This window comes from Netta rufina (genome assembly GCF_964035555.1).
Source record: "Netta rufina genome assembly, chromosome: 2".
NCBI classification, from domain to species: Eukaryota; Metazoa; Chordata; class Aves; order Anseriformes; family Anatidae; genus Netta; species Netta rufina.
The window spans coordinates 103,718,399-103,732,146 of NC_140124.1; the positions used below are offsets into that span (position 1 = coordinate 103,718,399).

The window sequence follows — 13,748 nt, forward strand, 5'->3', positions numbered from 1 at the left end:
GATCACTTCTGGGGCTCAATCATTATTCCACAGGTGAAAAGACAACATATAGAAGAACTTCACATAAAACAGTTCCCTCATATATATTTTTTTAAAACATTAAGATAGTGCAACTTTTTAAAACACATTTATCACAACACAAATTAATTCCTTGCATTCATCTAAGTTCTCAACTTTATACCTTGGCACACAAAACAGGAATTTTGATTCATATTAAAAAAAAAAAAAAAATGCACACCCTGGGAGAAAAAAAAAAGCAAACTGGCCAATTCTTCCCCCATTTATCTAGCAAAACCTTCTTCTTCTTCTTTCTGCCATTCAGTGAGTATAAAACAGGCTACACAAGCCTCATTTCTGTGCTAAGTTTCCTTTTAGAATTAAATAATTGAAATAGTTTATTAAAAAAAAAATAATATATCCCCCCCCTCCCCTGAAACACTGCTCGTAGACAAACTGAATGGAAGTTTGTATTTCTTTCGGTCTGCTTTGCATGCAATTCCCCTGAAAGGAATCAGAAACAAAGAACTGGTTTGCACGTTTGGTTTTACTAAGTTGTACCACGTGAAATGTAACAACATTGTGCACCGGAGCACGGGGGTCTTCCTCCGCCGCCCTGCTTGGATCTCTCTCGTCTTCAGTTCGAACGCACCCAGGCGAGTGACTCAGACCAGGTTCCCTGCTTTCCGCTCCTGGCCTTTGCTGGGGACAATTGTGCTCTCTGAATTGTTCTGCTGAAACTGAAGTCTGCTCCCCCTCTGCGAGGGAGGAGGCGCGTTGCTGTGCTGGTGATGGAAAAAAGAGGAGCCGGGGTAGTGCCCCATCACCTCGCTGTACGTCGGGGGTGGTCCTTCCATCCTTCCGTTGCTGCTGTAGTTGGTTGCACTTATGCCCGAATTGCTGCTCGGTGGGCAGGGGCCCCCATTGTACATCGAGATGTCTATCAAGTCGCTATCAAAAATGGTTCGGTTGGGCGGCGCCCTGACGGACTCCCGGTTGAGCTCCATCTGCTGCTCTGGGTCCCGGAGCTGCAGGGTGCACGGGCCCTGGTAGGGCGGCGGCTCTTCCCCGTCCGAGAGGGAAATGGTCGGAGGGAGGTCGATCTCGTGCTGCATGTAGGGGTACGTGGGCTGGAAGCGACTGAAACGGTCCCGCTGCATGAAGGATGGGGCGGTGAACCTGTCCCTGGACCTCGGAGCGTACATGATCTGCAACGGGAAGAGAGAGAGAGACGGGGCTGAGCAAAGCGCTGCGGGTCCTCCCAACTGCAGAAGAAGTGGTAACATGGAAAATGCTGCTCTTTGTCACCTAGCTCAGAGGTTGAATCCAGCAGATAGCGTGCTCCCACGTGCGTGCATGTGACAAAAGGGGTAGGAGTTGCAGGAAGGATCTAACACGAGATATTGGAGAGCGGTTTCACAAAGGAAGGCCGAGATCCTACACGGCTCCTTCTGACATTACAGCACGCAGAGCAGAGATTAGACAATCCTGCTGTTGTACAGAGTTAACACTTGAAGTTATTTTTCTCTCTAATCTTCACAATTAATTAGTTCCGAGAAAATGAAATGCCCCAATGCTGAACTTCAGCTGCAGCTCGAGCCTCCCCCTCCTACTCTGAGTTAAAGTAACCCCCTTCATCATCAAGGAATTTCAGTTTTAAGTGCATTTTGTGGAGGTCCAGCATATCTCACGCCTTCACCACACGAGCAGATCAGGTGTCCTCCACCCCCTCAGTTCTCAGCCAGACCTCAACCTCCAGGGGGCTCTGGGTGTGGAAAAAATGCCTCTGGCACATTAAGCACTGGAGAAGGTCAGGATTTACAAGAGGAAGTTTGGGATACTCTGTGAGGAGCTATCTGTTCCAAATCTGGACAGACACACCAGCTTCTCAGACCCAGATCTATCCAGTTGCTCTTTTCGTTTCTGGGTCCACGCAGGGTCTTCATTCCCTGACCCCACACATGCAGTGCCAGCTACCAGGAAGATTCAGTTTGACACAGGAGAGCTGTGCCACCACTCAGGACAACAAGTGACAGTGTCTGTGGCTAGCCAGAAGACAGAAACACTGGTAACAGAGCATTTGCTGCAAATTTGGGAAAAATACAGGGGGAAGAGCAACAGGCTGACCAAATTCCATGGAAAACTCCAATTACTGAGCCAATGCATAACTCTTATCTGTGAACAGCTACTGTGCTACAGGGAGCTGCTGATGGAGATAAAGCCTCAGGTAGCTAGAACTTCACTCTTTTAATTGAAAACATCTTAGACGTTTACTGAATGGGAATTGAGACAGACTCAGTTGTCCACATGAATCTGGCTCTTGATCTACACTGAAAAGGCGTAATTTACTGAGTAAGTCTTGAGGGGAGGCAAATATACGTAACAAAAAGGAGGAAAGCACATCGCCAAAGACAGTAAGAAATCTGACTTTACCTCTGAAGCACCCTGGCGCGACACCGAGCTTTCTGAAGGCCACAAGCACCCTTCCTGGAATGTAGGAAGAAAACAACAAATGAGAGAAATCAACAGATGACACAACAATCCTAACTCGACACCAAAACTCTCCCGAGCAGTCAGCTTCTAATGACTGGTTATGCACACCTGGACAGGCCCCACTCCTTCCTTCCGAGAAGCAGAGCAGGCAGCAGCTCTGCCCCCCACCCAGCCGAGCTCAGCGTGTCGGCAAGGTGCCGAGCTGGTACCCGTCACCTCCCAGCCGGCGGTGCGGCCACGTCAGCACGGGCAGCTGTAGGGAGGTAGGACGAGGCTCGTCTCGGCGGCGAGGATCCAGGTCACACGCAGGAGTCAGAACAGTTCACAACAAAACCTGACGTCTGCAACGTCGTGAAGTGACGCTCACTCTAAACCCAGGACAATCCTGGTCAAACCTGCCCGTTGCCTAAATCCCTGCGGCAATGAAAGCGCTGAGGTTTCAGCCACTGGTTCCCCCCTTCAGCCACCTTCTCAGGCCAAAGCATTTTCTCCCTCATGCCCTAGAAGTCCGTTCTGATACCATACCAACATCCGGGGCAGAATAAAAGGGCAAAGAAAAAATTGTGAATATGGGAAAATAGCTTCAGGTATATTGTTGGTTTTTTTTTTTCTCCTCAATTAATTTTTAGAGTCACAATAACCACTGCCATTCATTTATCTTATCGGAAAATTTCAAAGCTGAAAAGGGCACCTCAGAGGGACTATAAAGGACAGAATTACAGTCTTAGTGAAAAAAAAAAAAAAAATCAATTATCTGGTCATGAGCATTGTCTTGGTGCTAAGCAAAGTTTCCTGATGTTACAGACAAGAAATTTCAGGAACAGGAAAGAAAATGCACGCTGCCCCCAAAACCATTACCCTGTATAGCCTACCCTCAAATCCTACCGTACTGCTTTTTCTCACCACAGCATCTTTGAACATACTTCAGATGTAAAAATAGACCTAACTCGATGTTCAGCACGGCTCTCAGAGACCAAAAGCCGTCTGTGATCTTGTCAGGAGAGTCCAGCACAGAGGAAAGCTGCTCTGAGAGGAATCTCCCACAGGATTCAGCTGTTAAGGGAAATGCTTCGAATAACAAAGCTGGTCAATCACTTTTCTTTTGGAGCTTCAGAGAGCAGATATAGAAGGCTGACAATCGCAATTATTTACAACTTCCTTTTGCAAGTGTCCCCACTCACAAAGGCCTGATATCAAGGACAAATCCTGGGTAGGTTCGTATGCTTCAGTGGCTATAAAAGATTTTGTCAACTGCAGAAATGATATCTGTGCAACGGTAGTGGCTCAAATTATGAGTGTCCACCTTCCTTTCCACCTCTCCATCACCCAGATGCCCTCATTCTGAAATAGCTGAGGTTGTATCTGCGCTATTGAAGACAGCCAAGTTATCAGTGGCTGGCCAAGCAGGCTCCAAATTTGTTGTACTGAAGTAAAATCTGTGAGTCAGAGCTAAAGTGCCCAGTTAACAGCCCACGAACTACACCTCCCATGCAGCCCCACAGCAGGTTCCTTCAAACCACGGCTTGTAGGACAGCGTGTAGCTGCTCCCCACGCCGAGAGGGAGCAGGACCTGCAGGCTGTGCCTCGGTGCCCAGAGCTAAGAAGCAGCCCTGGAAACAGAAGCAGCCTGACAGGGACTGGAGGTGCTGTGTACCTCTGAGATGCTGAGGATGCAAGGATGTGCAACAACAGCCCCTGTGACGGTGTGTCCCACAGCCCACCTGCAGCTACCACCTTCCCGGAGGTTTTCTGGGGGATGACCAAGACAGAAAGGGGGCAGACAACAAAAACCATGCCAGTGCTTAATTATGAATGGTTCTGTGGGGTTTCTATTTATATATTTGAAGGGTACTACAAAACAGGAGAATCATTTATGCATACTATCATGTCCAACAGCTAAGAGAAAACCCGGGAAATCAATAAAAGACTGAAGACATTGAAGCACTTTGCTGAATCCTGCTCTGAAATGCTACAGAAGTTTTCTGATCTTTGCCTTCTATAAGTACACCCGCTCCCTCCATAAGGCGGCCTCTGTCTGGACAAGAGAATTGCATGCAAACAAGCATCTGCCCATCTTGCCAATTCTGGCCTTTGCAGCAGGTTTACCATCTACCTTCCTCAAGTCTCCATCTGAGGAAAATCACCCGTCCCGACACCAGGCAGGACGTTTTCTTGCAGGGGTCATACATCACCTACCCGCTTCTTGCGTGTACATGGTAGCCTCAGCCCCTTCAACTCGCTCCTTCTTAGACTACCAGTCTGCAAGCGTGAACTTGAATATTTATAAGCGCCACGGAGGAAAGCCCGTGCGTTCATTCCCTGTGCTGTGCCCAATTTTAGCATCGCTAGGTCCTGGAATGAACAAGGCTACGAGTCTTCGTGGTAAATCCCAGCTCCTACAAATAACGCCAGAGCAAGTGAGGTCTGACGGCTGAAGCTACGTCTTTTGCTGCCCTTAGCTGCTCCTGGGTTTCATGACAACGTACAGAAACGAATGTTGTGATTAGGTTTGGAAATAACAGCGCCATTTAATAAATCCAGCTGGGCGATTACTTAATTATCTCGTGGTAATGGTCATTTACGTCAATGTTTAGAACTTAGGAGACTGGATAAACCCATGATAACTTGCTTAATTTATGTTTTACCAAGATTTACAGCCTCTAGATTCAAACAGTTTAGGAAGACGGCTTCCCAAGGCCACTTTTTAATCACTGAGCTTCCTGGAGCACGCGCTGTCATCCAGCCTCCGTGGTTCAGCATCAGCACACCGACAGATGGGAGGCAAGAAACTTACTGGAAGATTTCACAACTCAAGACTCATTTCAGGTAAGAATGTATGCTCAGTTAGAAAAAACTCCTCAGACTGTAATGAAGCAAGAACAACCCCTACAATCACAAATTTGCTTATTTACTGACTCCCTTAAGGAGTGGCTTTGTGTTTTTTTTTTTTCCACTTTTTAGTTTTTAACAACTAGAGCTCTGCCTGAAATGGTACTTCCTGGGAAACAAAAGTCAGGTTTTCACTCTCTGAAATGCTTTTATGGGTATTATGGGTATTAAGAGGGTCACTCTCTTCCCCCTAACTAAACTCAAATTTTACGTACATAATTTTACACTTATATATATAAAATAATACCCCTCTCTCTTTTTTTTTTTTGTAGGCGAAGTGTTTCAAGTGGCAGTGTAGTTTCCGATTTTGGCCCTAGGTGGCAGTGACATATTACAGCACATTTCATCAGTGCCCTACTCCAGGAACACCCACGGGCCCGTTCCTCCCTGCCCTGCCCGTTCTCAGTTGATGCAGAGCATCCCAGCTCTGCAGCTCACAACGCTTTCCCTCCCAGACATGAGGGGGGCGAAACTACTGCCTTGTCCCTAGCAGAACGACACGAACAAAGCCTCTCCTTCCTTTATAAGTTTGTTTTTTTTTTCCCCCCAAGGGCAGGAAAGGTTACAGCACCTTGCAGAATAAATGACACAGCACCAACAAGAAGTTCAAGAGAGGTAATTACGGAGTCAGAACTCTCACTCTTACTCTGCCTCCTGACACTTCCAGCGGTTATTTCTGTTACTTGCTGCTTTGAAGTCTTTATTTCCCCAACCCCACAGCACTTTGCCACGCGAAGTAATCTTCATTTCATGGCAGCGAAGGAAATACACGTTATTATGCATCCTCCTTGATTTGGAGATGAAGCAAGCTGCCCAAAGGTGCCACAACGAGTCAGTAGCCATCAGGAGCCGGCGCTCCTCGCTTCTAGCCCTACCTGCAGGCCTCCTAGATGCTGTCTCCCCCAGACCTGAATTTCTGCTGGTATTACACCCGTGGTGAAACTCTGCCAAACGCACGCTGTGTGTTTTAAGGGTTTGTATGTTTTAAGAGCCACACCAGGAGGCGGGGGGCTCGCCCTGGGAGGTGAAGCAGCATCCTCAGCAGCACCACGACAGGAAAACCCAGTATTTCTGTGCCCTCAGTGTTTAAGGCCTCAGCACACTAATCATGGTAATAAAGACCCCAGAAGGGATAAAAAGGAAGGGAAAACAGAAAAGAAAAAACAGGAATTTAGACTGGAACTGATGGGCACGCAGAAAAGCACGGTTACAGAACAAGGATGCAACAGCATGAATTGGTTGAAGACCAACTCGCAGATTTTCTGGGGTCAGAAAATCTTTTCTGCCCTTCAAGTGTTGCTCACACTTGGGATTCTGGTGATATTTCCTCTTCTTTTAATACTCTGATTTCTGGACAATGAGAATTTCAACCTCTAGGCCTTTTTTTTAAAAAAAATAAATAAAAAAATAAAAATTCAGCCAGATGAAGAAGAAACACACAAGCACGTAAGCACACATTGCATTTCGTTATTTCAGAGGCCTGACCCCACAAGTTTTACAGGTGCGAGGCTGTAAATAAATATTTAATATTCTACTTCTTATAAAAAGAAGCACAATAAGTGAGATTGGCAGTCGGTGAGCTGGCCTCTTCAGGGCAGCTGCAGCTCAGCTGTTGGAGGGCACCCTCATCCAGAAACAGGACAGGCCTGAGGAAAAGGCACAGAGCTGAACGTAGCACAGGCATGGAGGGGGACAGAAACAAAACAAAAACAAAAAAAAAGCCCATCTGAGTAAGAAAGGACAGATCCTGTCTCTGGCTACACCTCTGCAACCTCAGTCAGGTGGGGGTGGTTCCTCTTCACAGTTCCCTGCAGGAACCAGCCAGTTCATTTACTGGTTTGGTTTACAAAATACTGCTGAACTTCCCCTGTTTTCGCTCACTGTTTCTCTGCTGACAAAAGGCCTGAGTCAGAACGACATTCCCTCTACGCATTAGTGGTTAATGCACATTTAAATCCATTTTCAGAGCCTGTACACCACAAGAAGCCTGTTCCCTTGGAAGAAAACCCACTTCCCATCAGCACTGGCACACAGACCGAGCCTGCCTGGTTAAAAGGCAGATGCATTTCACAAGGCACAACCCACCCTGCGCCTCGCAGCACGCGCTGCCTGTTCACCTTCTGCAATCCACTCCGCTTGGGACAGCGAGACGGGACTGGTCATTTCCAGTTTCACATCACCAAAAAACCCACGTCCGTTCCCTGCTCCTCACGCCCTGCGCGCTGCTTCTACGGCTTGTGCTGCAAACAGAGCACGGCTGGTTTCCACCAGCATTTCCTTCTGATGCTTAAGACAAAGGAAAATTCAAAAACAGTCGATGTCTGACCTCAGAGACTGCCACAGGGCTCTGCCCCACGCATCTGACCTTTTATTAAGAATGGCTTCGGTTTATCAGAAACCAAGATGAGTAACAGCGATGACAAACCCACACCAGACAGTTTTCGGAAGAATTAGTAACCACTTCTTGCCAACCAATTACCAATTCCTACGAAGCCCTCACTTGACTACGATTATCGGTACTTACAAGGGTGCCATCAAACCGAAACTGGGTCAGTGTTTTAAAAATGATTTAAGAGCAGTTTTGGATACTACAGCGGGGCTCCCGAGTCCCCAGTGTCAAATCCGACGTCCTTATTTGCAGGAAGATGGTATTTCCTCCCTGGCTTCCAAGAGAGAAGGCGCCACTCGCTCTAATAACAGACGATACTAACGAACCATGCGCAGGAAATAATGGGTTTCTTCATGCATTTGACAGCTCGCTGCCATTTTAAAAGATTTGTGAAGATGAAAATGTGTTGCCTTTATCTCAAATCATGTCATTTGAGCTCCTCGTAGCAATTATAGTTAACACTTTTCAGACAGAAGCGTGGTTCTTAAATTAGTGTGTCCATTTCAAAAAAACCCTCTCAAATTAATCTAGGCAGTTTTTCCAGCCCAGAAGTCCACAAGGTTACGGTTTTGCAAGCTGTAGTTTCATCTGTAACTAAGTTAGAGCTCCTAGTTATCAGGACGATGGACACCAGGGCCGCCTCCTCTCTTTCCTGCACAGCCTCCAAAGTTAAGAGTCACCTCAGCAAAAACGTGTTAAAAAGCAACTGGTTTTCAGCCAGATTAGCTCCCTGAAGCACCTCATCACACCCCTGTGATACGGAGCACAAAGAAGGAGCTTGAAACACACAACCAGGATGGAAAGAAGGGTGAGACAAAGCTGCACCCAGCACATCCCACCCAGCAAACTTCTGGCTCCCGAGGCAAGTCATGAGCCCCTTTACTGCTGGGTCGACTTGGGACAGCCTTGGAAAAGCTGGATGGAGATTCAGCCTTCAGCCTCTGGCTCTCTAACAAATCTTGGCCACTCCAGGCCCCTGAGAAGGATCACTTTCCTCGTATTTTCTTGCTGCTTGAATGAAACATAAACACGACGTTCTCCTGGGCAGCTACTGCTCTAGTGTTTTGGATCCAGCAAACTGTCACTACAGCTTCACAAAGCAGTAATAGCGGTAAAACTCCAAGATATTAGTAAATATCTAAAAAGTCACAACATAAATGTCAGTTCTTCATACCCCAGGTGATCTCCATTTACTCCTTCCATTCCCCCTCACATCACAGCAGCAGCAGCTAACAGGACGCCACACCTGAACTCCCAAACACACGATGAAACACGCTACGTAGGGCATAGCAGGGTCTAAGAATACTCAAAGGCAGTCAATTTTAAATTTCCATTCTCATTTTTTTGCCACTGACAAATCCAAGGGCAGCAACAGAGCTAACTCTAGGAAGAACTGAAACTAACACTGGAAGTTTTTCCAAGAGTTGTGCTATCAGAGCTTCTCTGCAGGCTTGGATGCAGACAAGTACAACATGAGGACAAGGGATTTGGTGGAAGGGTTCGTTCGTACTCACCGTCTGCAGAGTTTCTTCCTGTCTTCTGCTCTGGCTCTGCCGGTTGATGAAAGAGCGTGTCGAGAGTTTGTAATGGTTCAACAAGCAGATGATCACTACCACCATAACAGTTATAACCACAATTATGATGATGATCTGAACAAACTCCAGTTCAGCTAAAACAAAGAAAAAGAAAGAAAAAAAAAGTCAGTCACAGACAGAATGTAATTCATCAAAGAACAGCCCCAAAACACTCGGTATTTCATCAGAACTGATGCTGTCCGCTTTGCAAAGTTTTGCAAAGAAAATGACGTCCTAAAAAGTATGAAATGTTTCACTCTTTGGCATTGCTAGTCAATCAGTATGAGTGGCCACAGCTCAGGTCTAAGTTGAGAAACTTCTTGGTGATCCTTCGCAGCTTCCTTTACAGGAATAAATTCTTCAGCATGAACAATTCCGTTGGGTAACAAAGAAAACTTATTTTAAGAGCCACCTGCGACACCAATAGAGGCCAGAAGTCCTGCAGAGAGGACTCGGGACGCTGTACCTAGTGATCCAGCGATTGCTATTCTGCTGCTGGACTCAAACAACAAAACAAAAAAATCAGGAAGACTACAGGAGGGAAACTTTTCTTCATTTTTATCAGCTAAATCGTGTGAAGACCTAAGTCAAGCTGCAAACAGCCTTTTTCTCCTTTTGGATCTACACCAAGTGCCTTCTTTAATTACTTACTTCTCTCCAACTAGAGTAAAATTAACTTTTCCAGGACACTCCCATTCAGCTAAACGGCTAAAAAAAGAGTTCTGGTACTCAAAACCAAGACGTGTTCCACCATGGCTAAAAAGAAACCAGGGTCTTGGCTGTCACACAAAATACGATTACAATGAGCGCCGTCAGAGCCCATCACCTTATCAAAAGTCCCACCTCTGCACAAATACTGAGTATATTTAGAAATGAGTCTCTCGCAGCCACTCTTGCACCCTTCCAGCTCTCCCGGAGCAGCACGGATGAGCAATGTAAGGGAAGAAATTGCCCTTTGGAAGTTACACAGTCGTAGGTATTTCTATGGAAACTGCGCTCGCTGCTCGCTGGGGATGCTCTCATCTTGAGAGACAACTCCAGTCACCGGGAGGAGGTCCCCGGTTGTCACGCAGGTAGGAAGCAAAGCAGCAGGAGAGTTACTCAGTTCTCAGCGCTTGGCAAAAACGACCCTGCTTTTGGGCACCAAAACGTGAATCTGGGGGAATCGCTATCAAATTCCTGCTTCAAAAGGCCAACGAGAAAAGAAAGATACCAGAAAAAAAAAGAATAATAAAGCCAAAGCAAACAGAGAAACAAGCCTGTTCTCTCTTATCATATCTCTTTCATTTGTAGTCATCCTCACCCTCCTGTGCAATACCAGTAGCCGAAGCTTACGCAAACACCACTGTGAAGCCGAGCTAGAAAAACGTCCTTCACGCACAAAACGCAAAACCACCTGTGGCGGAGCTGAGGGAAACCCCAAGGCGGTTTCCTTATTCTCGGGCTCCTTGCAAACAGCGTGACCACCACCACCACTTACAGATGTTCCCTTAGTCAGCACTTTGCTCTGCTTTTGCCATCATCAATGCCCCACATCAGCAATGGCCACTTTTTTTCCTGAGTCACCAGAGGTGTCACCGCCAAGAGATCCAAAGGCAGGAAGCACGGAAATCAATTAAAACCAACCCCCCAAAATAGCGTTGAACTACAAAATCATTTTTTCCTGGCTCAAAAGCGCAGAATACAGGCTTGCCACTGCCGACAACCGCTGCAATTCAGCTTCTCCGGCTACCGAGCACCAAAGGGCTTCTGTACCCCAAACCCTTTTATTCCCCGCTTGGGTCCAACGCAATCCTTCGGACTGGAAGTTGAGGGACTGCTGCTAAAGGGCAACACGTGAAGCGAGCAATGTTGATTTAGGCTTTCCTAGAATGCAAAGATCACTGGACTGACACGCTGCTTCTGCATCTGCCAAGGGCAGAGTCTTCTAAATTTATCGAGCTCCCAGCATTTCGGCGGCGGGGGACAGCACCTCTCCTTTGGAAATCGGGGCTCAGGGCCGTCCGCGTTTCCCTTCGGCGAGGGGAGGAATCTCTGGGGACGCTGGGCTAAACCTCGGCCGTGTGCTGGAGTCGCAGGAGGATTTTCCAAGTTCAGCGCTGCCCCGCCAGCACGGAAACGCAACCAAGCATCCTGCTGACGTCCGGGAGGAGGGGAGGACGGCGCTCACCCTCTTCTTCCTCCAGCTGGGTTATGGTGAGGAGAGGAGAAGGAGCAAAGAGAGGCGGGCAGGAGACAGCTCTGTTTGCTGGCACCGCTCAGGGCACTCAGTCACTTGGGTCCCTCGCCCCCCTGCCACACGTGTGGGGTGTGTAACAGCCCTCACAGCCCTGGCACTACCTCCCAGAAACGTATATTTTTTTCCTAATAAGGTCTTTTTCCACCAATAAAGCTGGGGGAGAGGCTTGGGGTGCCAGGCGGTTTCACCTCCCGCTGTGTGTGGGCTGTGGCACTTACGCTGGGTTTCTTTTCTGTGTGTGTGTGTGTGTGGGGAGGGGGGGATTTTTCCTCACAGGGCACGAAAAAAAAAAAAAAGGCAGAGTTCACAAAAACGCCTTCAAAAGGGAAAAAAAGCAAGCAGGGGAATTGCCCTGTCAGGGCACTCACGGCTCCGTCCCCCACCAACCCCCCTGTGCCAGGAGTCCCGCACCGCCCCCCGCACCCCCTCCCCGGCACCCCCCGACCCCTCCTGCCCCACGGCGAGCCCCGGGGGGGTCTCTTCTCCCCCAAAACCCCCCCCAAAAAACCCCTTAGCACGCCCGGGGGTACCTCCGTCCGCCACCAGCTCCCTCAGCCGGGCGTCCTTCCCCGCCGTGCCGTTAAGCCGCTGGGCGGCCATGCTGCCGGCCGGGCCCCGCATCACCCGCCCGCCCCGGGCTCCATGCGGGGGCCGCTCCGTGCCTCAGCCCAGCCCGGCACAGGGCACAGGGCACAAGGCAGCGGCGGGGCCCGGCCCCCCGTTACCGGCCGCCGGCTGCCATGGGGCGGCGGGGAGCTGATGGGGTGCGGGGGTATAGGGTATGGGGGGGGGGGGGGGGGGGTGGTAGTCCCCGCTGCCCTCGGGTCGAGCCTAACCTGGCGAGCGGGGCTGGGTCCCCGCGGGGGTGATCGGGGAGAGGAAAAATAAGAATTAGGAGCGGCGGGGAGAGAAAAGCCAGCCCGCCATGGCCGCCCCCACCCGCACACACAGCCCCAGCCCCAGCCCCAGCCCCAGCCCCAGCCCCAGCCCGCCGCCCCCACGCCAGACCCGCGGGCAGCGAGAGCGGGCAGCTTACCGCACCGCACCGCACCGCGCCGCTCTTTAAGCCCGGCGGCCGCCCGGCGGAGCCTCCTCGCCTTCCTCCTCCTCCTCCTCCTCCTCCTCCTCCTCCTCTTCCTCCTCCCGCCAGCTCCGCTCCCTCCTCCTCCTCCTCCTCCTCCCGCCCCCGCCCTGCCGCCGGACCCGGCGCCGCTCGCCTGGGGGAGCCCGCGGGGAGCAGGGCGGGAGGCGGGGCGGCTGCCGCCGCCGCCGCTCGCCCCAAAATGGAGGCCGCCTCCCCCCCCCCCCCCGGCCAAGGAAATTAAAAAATAAAAATAAAAAATAGAGGGGGAGGGGAAATGAAAATTGCCACAGGTTTTGGGCTCCCGTTTCCTGCGCGTCCTTGGCACAACTCCCGGAGGCTGCCTGCCCTTTAAAGCCCTCTGCCTGCCCCGTCCCGGCCACGGAGCCGCTTTTTCTGGTTAATTTTCTCCCCGTAGCAAGCCCAGTGATCACCCAGCGCCCTCCTTTCCTCCCATACCTGCTTAACCAGCGGGGCCAAGCCTTCCTCCGAGGTCCTCCTTATTTCCCTGGATCATGGGAGATGGCCAAACCCCCAGCAAACGCTCTGACCATGGGGCGATAGCCACTGCTCCCCCCACGCCTCACATCTGCAGACCAAGCCCTTGACTCAAAGTCAAGGAGCAAAAGCCAGGAGGGGAGAGGGCCTCAGAGAAGTGATCCCACTTAGATCACAGAATCACAGAATTTCTAGGTTGGAAGAGACCTCAAGATCATCGAGTCCAACCTCTGACCTAACGCTAACAGTCCCCACTAAACCATATCCCTAAGCTCTACATCTAAACGTCTTTTGAAGACTTCCAGGGATGGTGACTCCACCACTTCCCTGGGCAGCCTGTTCCAGTGCCTCACAACCCTTCCAGTAAAGAAGTTCTTCCTAACATCCAACCTAAAACTCCCCTGGCGCAACTTAAGCCCATTCCCCCTCGTCCTGTCACCAGGCACGTGGGAGAACAGGCCAACCCCCACCTCGCTACAGCCTCCCTTGAGGTACCCATAGAGAGCGATAAGGTCGCCCTTGAGCCTCCTCTTCTCCAGGCTGAACAAGCCCAGCTCCCTCAGCCACTCCTCGTAGGACTTGTTCTCC

General features: G+C 49.9%; 1 protein-coding gene across 3 annotated transcripts in view; it reads right to left on the bottom strand.

Annotated features, from left to right (window-relative positions):
- Positions 1–526: 526 nt before the first annotated feature.
- Positions 527–13,748, bottom strand: part of LDLRAD4 (low density lipoprotein receptor class A domain containing 4) — a 273,594-nt gene continuing 260,372 nt past the window's right edge. Inside the window, exons 1-4 of one of the 3 annotated variants that reach the window (XM_084281974.1) lie at positions 12,618–12,725; positions 9,283–9,437; positions 2,431–2,484; positions 527–1,205 (exon numbers count right to left, since the gene is read on the bottom strand). In XM_084281974.1, coding sequence (XP_084138100.1) covers positions 663–1,205; positions 2,431–2,484; positions 9,283–9,387 — 702 coding nt within the window. In that variant the 5' untranslated portion in view covers positions 9,388–9,437; positions 12,618–12,725 and the 3' untranslated portion in view covers positions 527–662. Of the gene's footprint in view, positions 1,206–2,430; positions 2,485–9,282; positions 9,438–12,111; positions 12,510–12,617; positions 12,726–13,748 lie in introns of those variants that run through there. The other 2 variants (XM_084281973.1, XM_084281972.1) reach the window with 2 other exon arrangements.